This window comes from Anabrus simplex, chromosome 7, assembly GCF_040414725.1.
Source record: "Anabrus simplex isolate iqAnaSimp1 chromosome 7, ASM4041472v1, whole genome shotgun sequence".
Classification (NCBI taxonomy): Eukaryota; Metazoa; Arthropoda; class Insecta; order Orthoptera; family Tettigoniidae; genus Anabrus; species Anabrus simplex.
In genome coordinates this window covers 307490499-307505829 of record NC_090271.1, presented here as the reverse complement: position 1 = coordinate 307505829, position 15331 = coordinate 307490499, and the positions used below count along the sequence as shown (strand labels likewise).

General features: G+C 36.1%; 1 protein-coding gene across 1 annotated transcript in view; it reads right to left on the bottom strand.

Moving 5' to 3' along the window:
* The window catches only part of Ziz (dedicator of cytokinesis protein Ziz), a 542949-nt gene that overhangs the window by 139717 nt on the left and 387901 nt on the right, over positions 1 to 15331 (bottom strand). The window contains exon 25 of the mRNA XM_067151766.2: positions 10244 to 10423. Coding sequence (XP_067007867.2) covers positions 10244 to 10423 — 180 coding nt within the window. The remainder of the gene's footprint in view (positions 1 to 10243; positions 10424 to 15331) is intronic.

Below are 15331 nucleotides of genomic sequence, written 5' to 3'. Positions count from 1 at the left end.
ACTACAGCTATTCAAAGTCGTAGTATTCTAATGTTCATTATAAAACATCTACACTGAAATACAATTACGTCACGAGCATACATCTATACTAATAAATCCAGTTCGTACCTTGGCTTGTGTAGCTCCAGCGGTGTGGGCACTCTTACGCAAATAAAACATAAAATTCACTTGTAGTGTGGCACAACTTAACTTGCAGGTACACGATGGTCCTGCATCGCGTAAAAACCTTCTCAAATCACTATACACAACTCGAAACTTTCATCCAATTATCATATTCATATTATCGTTACAACATCAATCTAATATAAACACCGTAGCCTCCATAATAATATATCACGTTCCCAACTTGACGACTACGTTAAAAAATACCACACTGTTTCTTAATAAAATTTACAAGTCGCAGATCCTCATAACCTACAGACGAGTTCAATGCCCTTTTTATGGACCAAACAAATGCGTAATTCCATGTTTCTTTCTACACCGCGCACAACCATTCGTGACGTCAACTTTATGGATTACATCAATGAAATCTCTATAATCTCTCATTATGTCAATTCAATCAGCTGTTTCATATTTCTCTTCAAACCTCACGCTTCCTACAAGTATTCTGGTCGATATAGCATAACTTCTGCTATGTTATTCAATCGTAACTAAGACTTAATTGTCTCACACTTAGTTGATAATCATCACTTGCATTGCCAAATTATCGGTCTACAATTAGCCATCAGCACATACCTAAGGTACATGTGTAAGCAAACCAAAAATTATGCAATAAAATGTTATGAATGACTTAGCTCTCTGATAGTTGTCCCTGGTCCAGCTGTTCCATTCCCACTGGATGTAGATGGGTCTCCGGTTCGGTCACGGGTATGACATCTGGAACGTCATCCGCTCCAACGCTCTGGTAGTTCTATCTGGTTACCCGTCGCCTTCTTTCGTCATGGCTCGGTCGGATGGTTACCCGTCGCCTTCCTCGTCATCTCCTGGTCATTTCCTGGTCGTATGGCAAGATGAATTGTTCCCAGGTCGGTCCATCATGTGAATTCAGTGCATCATCTTGATCATCTTTTTGACAGACTCAAAATTGAAGCTAATAATATTACGATATGCTGCCATTTTAACTATTCTTCTTTGACGTCGTTTATCCTTAATTTTTTTAATTTCCTTCGTAGCTCTTCGACGTATTCGCAATTTCTTCGTAACGACTTCAGTACTTTTATTTTCGTCTTAACCGATTTTGAATTTTGGTGAAGACTGATACTTTATTCTTATTCAATCGTTGTATTCTTTCTTTTCTTTTATACGCAATCCTTTGCTTCTCCAAATGAAATATTACGATTACGGTGATTGCGTCCGCTCTCGATGCCGTGAAAATTTCAAGAAGAAGATTTTCAATAATAATGTTTTTCTATTTTTTTGAAAACAATACTGTGCACCGTCCACTGTCCGTTTTACTCGAATACATGACCATTCCGAGAAGTATATGGCCCTCTGAGACATCATAGCAGGTGACTATTCCTTGCTTGCTTTAGATTACAAGGCCCATACCTTAGGTCGGCGCCATTTTGTAATCTGTCGTGGACGTGCGAACGGGCACATAACTTATTTGAGAATTACATTTCAGACCTTCCTCTAAACTACCATTTCACTTAGCGGGAATAAAATAATTTGTAGCCTAGATTGCAGTAGTTCATCAGCCGACATTTCTTCCCTATTTTCATTAAATTCTCTTCAGCCGTTTTATCGTGATGCGTATACATACATACATACATACATACAGACAGAAATTACGAAAAAGTAAAAAATGCATTTCGTTGTTACTGTGGACATGACCGATACAGAAATACCATTCTTTTCCAATTCTGAGTAATGTACAGACAAAACTCTTATTTTATATATATAGATTTATCGATACGACCACTAATAACATAAATACCGTAACTTATTTGAGATTTACATTTCAGGCCTTCCCCTAAACTACCATTTCACTCAGCGTAAATAAAATAATTTATAGCCGAGCTTGTAGTGGTTCATCACCCGACATTATATACCAATTTTCATTACATTCTCTTCAGCCGTTTTCTATTGATGCGTGTACAATCATACATACATACATGCAGACAGACAGAAATTACGGAAAAGTAAAAAATGCATTTCCTTGTTACTGTGGACATGACCGATACAGAAATACCATTCATTTCAAATTCTGAGCAATGTACAGGCAAAACACTTCTTTTATATATAGATTACATTTCAGTCCTTCCCCTAAACTACCATTTCATTCAGTGTGAATAACATTATTGATAGCCTACATTATAGTGACCTATTCTCCGACTTTGGATACCAATTTTCGTGAAGATACGACCACTAATAAAATAAATATTTGACAATTAAATTTTAGGCCTTCCCCTAAACTACCATTTTTCTCAGCGTGTATAGCCTATATTGTAGCGAATTATTTCCCATCATTGTCTAGCGATTTTCATTAAGACACGACCACTAATAACAAATATTTGAGAATAAAATTTCAGGCCTTCCCCTAAACTACCATTTTTCTCAGCCTGTATAGCCTATATTGTAGTGACTTATTTCCCATCTTTGTCTAGCGATTTTCATTAAGACACGACCACTAATAACACAAATACTTGAGAATTAAATTTCAGGCCTTCCCCTAAACTACCATTTCACTCAGCGTGATTAAAATAATTTATAGCCTAGATTGTAGCGGTTCATCACCCGACTTTACATTCAGATTTTCATTAAATTCTCTTCAGCTGTTTTCTCGTGATGCGTGTACATACATACATACATACATACAGACAGAAATTACGGAAAAGTAAAAAATGCATTTTCTTGTCACTGTGGACATGGCCGATACAGAAATACCATTCTTTTCAAATTCTGAGCAATGTACAGACAAAACTCTTACTTTATATATATAGATATATAAAAAAGTGACCAAGATAAATTACTATTATTATTATTATTATTATTATTATTATTATTATTATTAAAAAAGACGCTTGAACCCAGGAAGAACTGGATGACTGAAGAAATAATAAATCTCATTCAGGAAAGAAACAAAGAACACCGGAAAAATACTCCAGAAGGAATGATAAACTATAAGAAACTAAAAAACTTAGTTACACAGAAGTGCCGAGAGGCGAAAGAAAGATGGATGGATGACATTTGTAAAAGCATAGAACATGATATGAAAATCGGAAATGTTGACAGAGCATACAATCAAGTAAAAAGAACACAATTCAAGGCTAAAATAAAATCTAGTGTAATAAAAGATGGAAGGAAATCAGTTAATAGAAGATGACGAGGTAATGAAGAGATGGAAAGAGTATTTGGAGGATCTATATAATGAAGAAATTGACAATGTAGATGAGTACATCATAAAACAAGACCAGGTTTCACAAGATGAACTAGGTCCTCCCATAGTGAGAAGTGAATTTGAAACAGCACTGCAACAGCTGAAAAAGAAAAAGGCTCCTGGACCAGACAAACTGCCTGCTGAACTGTGGAAAAACTCTGGAAAAAGGATGAAGGATAAACTCTTCAAAATCACCAGGTACTGCTATGAAAACGGAGATATGCCAGAGGATTTTGTAGAAAGCAAAGCAGTACTTCTGCACAAAAAAGGAGATTCAACAGAATCCTCCAATTACAGAATACTAAGTCTTGTTTCACATGCAGCAAAAATATTCACATGCATATTAAAAAACAGAATCAAAATGAAAATTGAGCAGAATATAGATGATCAGTTTGGGTTCAGGAAAGGAGTAGGAATGAGAGAAGCTAATATAGCACTTAAAACCATCTTGGAGAGAAGACTAGACCTTAACAGAAATACATATATAGCTTTTGTAGACCTGAAAAAAGCTTTTGACAATGTTCAGTGGAAAAGACTGTTCAAAATTATGAAGGACATTCATTTGGACTGGAAAGACAGAAAAGCAATACTTAACCTCTACATCAATCAAAGAAAGTGATGATAAAGTATGCAAGGTGAGGATCAGGAAAGGAGTAAGACAGGGGTGTTCCTTATCACCATTTCTATTTAATCTGTACATTGAAGAAGCCATGAAAATTTTTAAATCAAAAACACCTGGCATTAAAATAAATGGAACAATTGTACACTGTATTAGATTTGCCGACGATATTGCACTTCTGGCTGACAATGAGAAGAACATGCAGATCATGCTCAAGAAATTAACATCCATCTTAAAAGATTTCCAACTTAACATTAATGTAAATAAAACTAATGTTATGGTTGTAAGCAAATCTAAAATGAAGCCAGAGGCACAGCTCAGAATTGGAAATATTTTAATAAAACAGGTGCACAAGTTCTGCTACTTAGGATCAGTTATTACCGATGACAACAGATGCACTGTGGAAATAAAAAGAAAAATTTCCCTGTGTAAGAAAGCCTTTGAGGCGAAGAAGCAGCTCTTAACTAATAAATCCTTAAATACTGAACAAAATAAATTGTTTATCAAAACGTTCATTTGGAGTGTGCTGCTATATGGCTGTGAAGGATGGACTCTCTTGAAGGAGGACGTGAAACGACTAGAGGGAGTGGAAATGTGGCTATGGAGGAAGATGACAAGAACTAGCTGGATTGAGAAGAAAACAGAAATAAACACCCAGAGACTTTAATAACAATGATAAAATGGAGAAAAGCGTCAGTTTTCGGTCTCATTCTCCGGCATAATAACTTCATAAAGAACTTGTTCGAAGGCAAGGTGATGGGAAAGAAAGGCAGAGGGAAACCACAGAAGATCATTGAAGAGGTAGTTCAGATGATGGGATGCCAAGGTTATGGAGAGATGAAAAGGATCGCAGAGAGAAGAGAACAATGGTTGCAGCGACAAGGCAAAGCCTTTAGATAATGATGATGATTATTAACAAATACATCGCAATTGGGAAATACTCCGGTGGCAACAGTCACTTACAGTAGTGTAATAATAAAGTAAAGTTAAAGCATAATTAAACAACAACAAGTTTAACATTCTAAATCCAGCATCATCATATACAAATTCACACACACAACTTAAGTATTTCCAGAGCTTAACACTACTGCTTACAATACTATAGGTTGAGCTTATTACTAGCTTAACATTACAAGTTATAATACAGTAAAGTTAGAACACAATTACCTAACAAGAAGAAGAAGAAGAAGACGACAAGCAATTCCATGTAAAGAAAATATTAAAGAAATGCGACTAGTTCAATACTCTAAATTCAGTAGGAAATCACAAATTCAATGTCCATCATTTACAACTTTTACTTTTCACTTTACACTAGCACTAATAATCTTCTTAAATGATTTGATACCTGAAGACAATCTATCAAAGACTGCTGCAGGTAACAACTAATGGTAGGTATAAGGAATATTTAAGAATCTATCTATATATATATATAAAACTAACTGATGTACCCGTGCTTCGCTACGGAATTCAAAATTTTATACAGAATTCTAGGTTAGGTAGTGTAAACGTTGTGAGCAAGATTATATTAAGTTGCATAGCTCTTAACGTTGCCCTAGAAACACGACGGGGAAGTCACCAACGTCTTTTCTCATATGAAGACTGGATTTTGTAATGGTAGGCCAGCTTGCCTACCGTCAGTCACAATCAGGTTGGGGAGTTTTCATTATAATGGCAGACACTCACTCTCCGCCTGCCTTTATAGATTCTCAGAAAGACTGTCTTAGTGGTTTTCCCAACTGAAATGAACATGGGTCATTACAATGACGTCAGTAAGAATGGCGCGATTCAAAGCAATGCTTTCATATGAAATACTCGATCAAATGAAAAACCACACATTTTCTGACTTTTAACGAACAGTACTATGCTGCCGAACAAACAGTCCAAAGCTACAGAGCTGGAATGACCAAAACGCAGACATCCGTAATCCGTGAACAATCTTCGTCTTTTTTCGGCGGGGGGATTCGAATAGTGGATAGTCCCAGGACAAAAACTACGCCCGTTTACTTATCTGTTTCTTGAGAGTACCCGATGAGTCGGAAAATCTCAATTCACTACACTGGCGGGGGAAAGAACTATCTGACGTGGAGGCAATTTTTCCTCCAAGCCAGAAAAGAAATCACATCTTCGCTGCTAATTTGGAATAAAATTAATGTAGATTTTAAAAAAGTGAAGAGGAAGAAGCTTTTCTTAAGAAAGGGCTCATTTCAGGGTTGAATTTTGAGTTATTTAGTGAATTGTGGTACTATAATTTGGAATAGGCCTAAATTGTAATTCTAGACCAGTTTATACTACTACTGGCCAACCCCGTGGTGCAGGGGTAGCGTGCCTGCCTCTTACCCGGAGGCCCCGAGTTCGATTCCCGGCCAGGTCAGGGATCTTTACCTGGACCTGAGGGCTGGTTCGAGGTCCACTCAGCCTACGTGATCAGAACTGAGGAGCTATCTGACGGTGAGTTAGCAGCCCCGATCAAGAGAGCCAAGAATAACAGCCGAGAGGATTCGTCGTGCTGGCCACACGCAACCTCGTCACCTGCAGCTCTTTGGGCTGAGCAGCAATCGCTTGGTAGGCCAAGGCTCTTCAAGGGCTTTAGTGCCATGGGGCTACTAACTGAGCCTCTGACTTAAGTGCACACACTGCTCATTCAAAACAGCGTGTCAGAGTAGGTATCGAATAGCTGGCATACTATGATGAACCAGTGTGTTACGTACCAGCAGAATCAGAAAATATATGAATCAGAGGAATAGCATGCTAAAGAAGAAAGTTACCTAACTCCTCAGCTATTTCCTGCCAATATTCAGTTAGGCTATTATGCTCGGTACGCAGCAGTAATCCCATCTATCGGATTTGAATGTCAGCATAAGAGGCAAAGAACATTACAACAAACAACGGCCAGTGTAATGTTATTGTTGATCAATGTTACGCGCTTTCGATATTATAGGCCTTCACATTACAGTATTAATATTGTCTTCCGGTTCTGATATACCACTCTTATCATGGTCGGTACGGTAAAACTGAATAAAACATAAATGATAGGAAATTGTATTCCCTATAACTTTTATTATGTAGTACTTTTCCATAGGACGAAGAACATAGGTATTTAAAAATTAAATTTTAGGTGCCTTCCCCTAAACTACCATTTCACCCAGGGTGAATAACATTGTTTATAGCTTAAACTGTAGTTTCTTATTCCCCGACTCTATATACCGATTTTCATTAAATTCTGTTTACCCATTTTGTCGGGGCTCGGCGTTGATATGGACTTAGCAACAAAAATCCAAATTCATGAATATCTGTGTTATAGCCGGTACGGTAAAAATGCATCAGACGTAAATGATCAGAAATTTAATTCTATATCACTTTAGTTATGTAGTATTTATCGATATGATCACTAATAATATAAATATTTGAGAATTGAATTTTAGGCCTTCCCCTAAACTACCATTTCACTCTGCGTGAATAAAATGATTTATAGCCTAGATTGTAGCGGCTCACCCCCCGACTTTACATACCGATTTTTATTAAATTCTCTTCAGCCGTTTCCTCGTGATGCATGTACATACATACATACATACATACATACAGACAGACAGACAGACATTACAGAAAAGTAAAAACTGCATTTTCTTGTTACTGTGGACATGATCGATACAGAAATACCATTCTTTTCAAATTCTGAGCAATGTACAGGCAAAACTCTTACTTTATATAATATATAGATAAGAGTTTTATCTGTACATTGCTCAGAATTTTAAAAAGATGGTATTTCTGAACCAGTCATGTCCACAGTAACAAGGAAATGCTCTTTTTAATTTTCCATAATTTCTGTCTGTCTGTCTATCTGTATGTATGTACATGCATCACGAGAAAACGGCTAAAGAGAATTTAATGAAAATCAGTATGCAAAGTTGGGGAATAAGTCGCTACAATCTAAGCCATTAATAATTTTATTGACGCCAAGTGAAATGGTAATTTCAGTTTAGGGGAAGGAATAAAATTTAATTCTCAAATATTTATGTTATTAGCGATCGTATCTTAATGAAAATCGGTATGCAAAGTCGGGGAATAAGTCGCTATAATCTAGCCCATAAATAATTGTATTCACGCTGAGTGAAATGGTAGTTCAGGAGAAGACCTAAAATTTAATTCTCAAATATTTATATTATTAGTGGTCTATCTTAGTGAAAATCGGTAGGCAAAGTCAGGGAATAAGTCGCTATAATTTAGCCAATAAATAATTTTATACACGCTGAGTGAAATAGTAGTTTAGGGGAAGGCCTAAAATTTAATTCTCAAATATTAAGTTATTACTGGTCGTATCGATAAATATTACATAACTGAAGTTATATAGTATTAAATCTTCGATCGTTTATGTCATACAATTTTACCATATCAGATATGATCACAGAGATATTCATGAATTTGGATTTTTGTTACTACATCCTTATCAGGGCCGAGTCACGAGAAAATGGGTAAACATAATTTAATGAAAATCGGTATGTTAAGTCAGAGAATAAGGAACTACAGTTTACGCTATAAATAATATTATAAGATGCCCTAATATCATAGAGTTGAAAGAAAACTAAATGTGAAGGCCTACTATATAGAAAGCTCATAAAATTGATCAACAGTAACATTACATTGACCATTGTTTGTTGTGGTGTGCTTTGTGTCTTCTGCTGCCACTCCTGCTGCCACTCATCTCTGATATATAGGATTACTGTTGCGTACCGTGTAGTTTTGTAAATTTGCTTTACGACGCACCAATACAGATAGACCTTATGGCAATGATGGGATAGGCTATTGGGTTTACGTCACGTCAACTCAGATAAGTCTTGTGGCGACGATGGGATAGAAAAGGGCTAGGAGTATGAAAAAAGCGGCCTTGGTTTTAATTAAGGTACAGCCCTAGCATTTGCCTGGCGTGAAAATGGGAAACGACGGAATACCATCTTCAGGGGTGCTGACAGTGGGGATCGAATCCACTATCTCCCGGATGCAAGCTCACAGCTGCACACCCCTAACCACACGGCCAACTCGCCCGGTCGTACCAAGTGTAATAACCTGCCTGAATAAAGGCGGGAAGTAACTGAGGAGCAAGATAACTTTCTTCTTTAGCATGCCGTCCCTCCGGTTCATAAATTTTCTGATACTATTGGTACGTAACACACTGGTTCGTCATAGCATTCGAGCTATTCAATCCCTACTCTGAGGCACTGATTGGAACGAGCAGTGTACATATTTAACACAATAATGGCAGAGGAGTGCTCACGGCTGTCTGCGACCTGGTCATTCCAGCTCTGGAACTTTGGACTGTTAGATCGGCAAAGTAGTACTGTTCGTTAAATGTGAGAAAATGTGCGATTTTTCATATTTGATCAAGTATTTTATGTTATAAAAATTCTTTTATTCGCTACATTCCTACTGACGTTTTTGCAATGACAGGTCGACTTCAGTTAAGGAAACCACAATGTCAGTCTTTCAGAAAATTCTGTAGCGAAGCACGGGTACATCAGCTAGTAACAAATAATTTTCTTTATGCTTTCAATTAAACTCTAATAATCGGAACTTGTGGGTCACACTGTACGGCAAGTGTCAAATTTTTTGGAACTTGCACAACACACAAGCTTCGAGAAGTTACTAAGGACTGAAAGATCAGCAAAAATTTTTATTTGACTGGTTTAGAAAAATCAAAAGATAACTCCTGTGCGTTCACTGATTATTTTTTCTGCTGTGCTGTTGGCTGTTTCACAACTAGTGTGTACCTTCAGGAAGCGAATCGCAATGTAGCTTCATTCTGACTTCGGGATCGTGTAGATAAGATGTATTATCCCAGAGCTCTGTGATTTTCTTGCAGTAAGCAAATATTAAATTTCCTAATGTAACTTAATTTAACATAATTTTAAATCTTAATTTGTCACAGGAGTTTACCCGTCAATTTTACTAACATGAATCAAAATATGTAACTAAAATCGAACGATTGATAACTTATTTTAAATATCGCTCCACTCTGAGTAGTGGACTAGTTCATCATCACATCCTAATTAAATTTTGTCATAGCTATGTTAATTTTAATTTACATCACATGAAGATTTTATGTAACTATCATGGTTCACATTTCTCTTTTCATGTTAATTTTTGTTTTATTTTTACTAAAAATTTTCTTTCTAATTCCTATTTATTTTAATGTTGTTAACCACTCGAAGGTGACAATTAATTTTAAAAATGTATTCTTTTTAATGCCTTACTCAATGCCTCTGAAGAAGTTGAGTACTTCAGATTCAGAACAATGCTGCCACCATGAGACTAGATATTCATCTCCCAAGTATTTCACCACAAACATAAAACAAAGCAATAGGTCCTTCACCTCAGTTGGTTGGAGTTTATCACATCGGATAGGTGCATTTGTCTGAGCAGAGCTGAGTGACCTATAAACAAAGATTAATTTAATTAATCAATGGCTTGAGAAGGCAAATAAGAGCTATAAATCAATGAAGAAGGTGAAGTAATTATAGAACAGAAGTTAATGCATAATCACACATAGCATCAAACAGAAAAGTAGGCGAGTGGAATTTAATGACAATGACAATAGGATAAAAATGAATGTCCACCTAATCAATACAAACTTTACTGTAATTGTTCATCAATACGGACCAAACATGAAGATTATATTTTGTTCAAACAACTTTAAAATAATCACCAAAAATAAAATTAATATGTTTCACTAAGGGCCGGTTCTACCACCTACTGGTAAAGTAGTGCGTAACTTGCCCTCTGCGTAAAAGGATGTTTCCATTCGACCACTCCCAGGTAGCGCTATTGGCCGCATAAATCGTAGTTATCTGGCACGTAATTTATCGGCCACTTCGAGGGCCCGATAAGACTAACTGACGGGCAAGTTTTGAGAGCTGAACATTATTAGCTGTATTTCTGGTGACATACAACTCAAATTAGCTTAGTATACTGATAAAAGCATTATACTGTAACAGTGATCAATACTGTATTGCAGTATTTTGAACATCCATGCTTCCTTTGAGTTGCAACAGTCACACCAGTCTCTCGCATTGGTAGGGTAGGGAACACATTTTATACGTCAAGCTTTCGCAAAGAAACTCTAAAAGGATATAAAATCAAAACCTATTTGGAAATAATTTCAAATGGGATTTAATTTTCTACTTTTTCAGTTTTCAGACACCAGGTATAACTTCCTGTATGTATCTCAATTACCCCAAGCTACCTCGTAGCGTAATGGCTAATGCACTCAGTTCATAATAAGAGGTTTGCAGGTTCGAGTCTTCATTATGACGAACCTTTTTTTTTTTTTTTTTTTTTCATTATTAGCGTTGTATAACCTGTATGTCTCTTTTCATATGTTCTTTTGTTAATAATATATTTCATTGAAATATTTAATCACAATATTTTTACTAGGAAAATGCTTTATATGCGTGCTACTTACAGAAAGTAATGTTACGATTAATATAGCATACAGGACTGTCGCCCAGGCAGCAGATTCCCTATCAGTTGTTTACATAGTCTTCTTGTAAATGATTCCGAAGAAATTGGAAACTATTCCATTCCCGAATTCCTCTTCCTATGAATGGATATTTACTCCGATTAGTTCTTTAACAATACCTTCCAACTTTATCTTCATAAAGTTAAACATTAGAATGAAATGCATTATCAATAAATGGAAGCATGAGGACCTAAACGAGGTCACAGAGCTAGCTGCAAATAGAGCATCGTGGAAATACTTAATCAATTCACAGAAACCTGCAGATAGAATGCTCAAATGCAATAAGTCCGTAAGGAAGATGTGGGTGTATATATGTATATGGAAGCGCATAAAAAAAGATTTAAGAACAACGGCAGGGAGCGAAAATAAATTTTTTAATGTAAATTACAAAGACGATGAAAACCTGCGTACCCTCTATTACGGAGCGAGCGACTTGACCAGTCTACTATGAGAATACTTTCCAAAAAACGCTGCCTTATATGACAGGTTATAACTGGCGTAAGAAAATGTAATCTCGAGGTTTTAATCCCAATTAGGTATTGATTTTGAAGCTAATAGATTAAAATCACGAAAGCTTGACATAAATCGTTGTCCATAACTCTTAAGACTCCCCTTATTAGATTTTTTGGTGATAATCAACAGATGCAAGCACAGGAAAATAAGACAATCGAAATAAGTTTCATACATCTGACGATATATAGCACCACACTCGAAAGTGAGCAGTCGCTGAATATCATTCTATGTATAGACAATCATCATTCTAGCCAACTCTGTATATCGGTGTCTAGCTCTGGGTAGCTACTCAGCGCTTGCGCGGAGGTGGTTGCACGCAAGGCAAAGTACCAGCTGATTTACACCCCCAGGTAGTTTACTTCCCGGGCAGCAGCCAGCCACTTTACCAGCAGATGGTAGAACTGGCCCTAAGTTGTTTTATGATGTGTAGCATATATGCTACATCAGGACTCAGAGTTGACTTTCCCCCCATTATTATTTTTTCCTTTAAGGGAGGATGTCAATGAGAATGGTTGAAAATTTCAATTTTTTGAAAATGGTGTTTTTTTGAATATTTGGAATGTTGTTTTCATCTTGTGAAATTTTCATGCTAATATCTTTTCTAGAAGTGGCTGAAAAAATTAATGTTTATGTGGGTGCGCGAATGTATCGCACCAAGTTTCAATCTACTCTGTTGCTTTTGGATGCCCCAAGGGTGACTGGTGTACGTACAATATTTATAGAACTACTCACAAACAAACATTCACTTCCTGAGGCGTTATGAATGAAATAAAGCCAATATTCAGAGTTCGGGCTGACCCAGAATTACTAAAAAAGTGTATTCATGGGAAGACACAAAATAATAATGGAAGTTTTGACGACCTAGTGTGGGGTCGGTGTCCAAAAACTACATTCTGTGGACTGATAGTGTTCTCTATTACTGTTTATGATGCTCTGTTGTGGTTTAATGAGGGAGATAAAGGCAGAATTGAAGTTCTAAGGCAGATAGGAATGGAACCAGGAGTATATACTATCCGGATATTGAATGAAATAGATCAGAAGAGGATTGCAAAAGCTGAAGCCAGTCTACCAAAATTACAGCAGACTGCAAGACAACACAGAAGATCAGAGAAGAGAAGGCAAGAGGATGAAGAACAACACTATTCTTATGGAGGACATTAATTCTCTGGCTTTAAAAAACAAGTATTTTCATACTGAATGCAAAGAAAAAATTTTTAACCTTCATTTCTCACAATCACATTTTTCAAACTATTTTGTACCTTTTCTCAGCAGCTATTAGAGCCAGAGTAATGTAATTTTCAGTACTTGCTTATAGCAACACAAAATCCCTAAGGAACTAGAATAAAGAGACTACAGTTATTAGAAACCAAATTATGGGGTTATTATGAACTGAAAAATGGGGTTGAAAAATTTTTGGAAATTAAAAATTTAATTTCTACCCAATCATTTCACTCAAATAAAAAATTCTAGTTCCCAAAACTAACATATGTTTGTAAATTATGCACAAAAAATTTCATAGTGATATGTCCATTGGTCTTGGGAGAAAGGTGCACTTTTGTTACAATGGATTTTCTAAAAATGATATCAACTTTTTGACCACACTGTGTAATATTTCTAACTGTAATAAAGCATTTAGACTCACTAATACCATTTTATTACATGTGCAAAATATGAAAATTCTATCTTGAAAAACAAGCCCACAGTGATTTTTTTAAACAAACACTGAATTATTGTTGACAGCCGCCCTTAATTGTATTGTATTATTGTATGTAAACAAAACCACATGTAGAGCATATGCTACATACAGACTGAGGAGGTTAATGGTTGTTACATGCCTTTCAATGTATATGAAATAAATACCACCCTGCTGCCAAGAACAAAAATAATGTATACAAGAATAAACAAAATAAAACTAATGCAACAAATTACAATATGGGGGTATGTTGTTGGGAGTTGTTACTTTTCATTCCAAATAACTGGAAACTCAGAACAGCCATCACATCCCACAACCCTCTAAGGCAACTACTAAAAATAATTAATTTTCTTCATCATCTGACACCACATCAAAAATATGTTTGAATCCGAATTTTGTTATTCACTCGATCTAGAAAACATACCATGGCCATGAGTTGTTTCTCTATCAGGATTATATACAGATTGCAATTACCCTCTAAACTGACTGGTACTGTAGTCCGAAGCATATATTCTAAAAATATGATCCATTTAGTGTAAAGCTTTATGTTCATTAACAAATTCATCAAACTCCTTCAGATCTTCTCTCAATGAAGCTTTGAAAGTAATCCATCATTCGTATGACGATGTTAGCTCTCAGCAGTAACAATAATGTAAGTTTCTTTGATGTGGAACAATCACATAGATAGTAAGCTTGATTCTGATCATTTGGAGGAACTTTGTTAACCCAACGATAATCATCACAAAACAAATTATGTCCCACTAGTTCAAGATTCATTACCCAGCATCAGTAACTTACTGAATGATCTAGCACAGTGGTTATTAGGAAGAATGCTTTCTTACAAATAACTCTCATTATTGTTCCGTATTGAAGATGACGCTAGACATAGAATCTCAAGGATAATTTAATAAAACCACCTATTCAATACTTTCCACGTTTAATGTGGCTTGAATCTACATGAATTTATGTAGACTTATCAGACCCAAATAATAATGGGTGAAACATGTACCTGACCTGATAAGTCTACATCAATTCATGTAGATTCAAACCACATTAAACATGGAAAGTATTGAATACGTGGTTTTATTAAATTATCCTTGAGATTCTATGCCTAACAATGCCTTCGACAACCGAAAATACTAAACTGACTAATTTGTGCATTGAGTGCTTTTGAGGAATCTATAAAATGTACAAGCTGTGTGAGAAAATTAATGAGACTGATTTTATACTAACTAAAGTTTTTATTTTTCTCAAACAACAATGTTATTCTCTTCAAAGTAGTTCCCTTGGGCAGCTATACACCGGCAGAGTCGCTGTTCCCACTCTTGGTAGCAGCGCTGGAGGTCTTAAACTGGTATGGCTTTTAACTGGTCGGTCACAGTCTTTTGAATGTTCTCCAGAGTTCCAAAATGACGTCCTTATAGTACATGTTTCAATTTCGGGAAAAGGAAATGACTCAAATCAGGTAAATAGGTGGGGTTGAGGAACAGTAATGCCTTTTGAGGTAAAAAATTCACTGATGGAAATGGCCGTGGACACAGGGGATTGTCATGATGAAGCATCCACTTGTCTGCAATGTTCAAATCATCTGTCAAAATTTGATGTACAGTGAAGTGT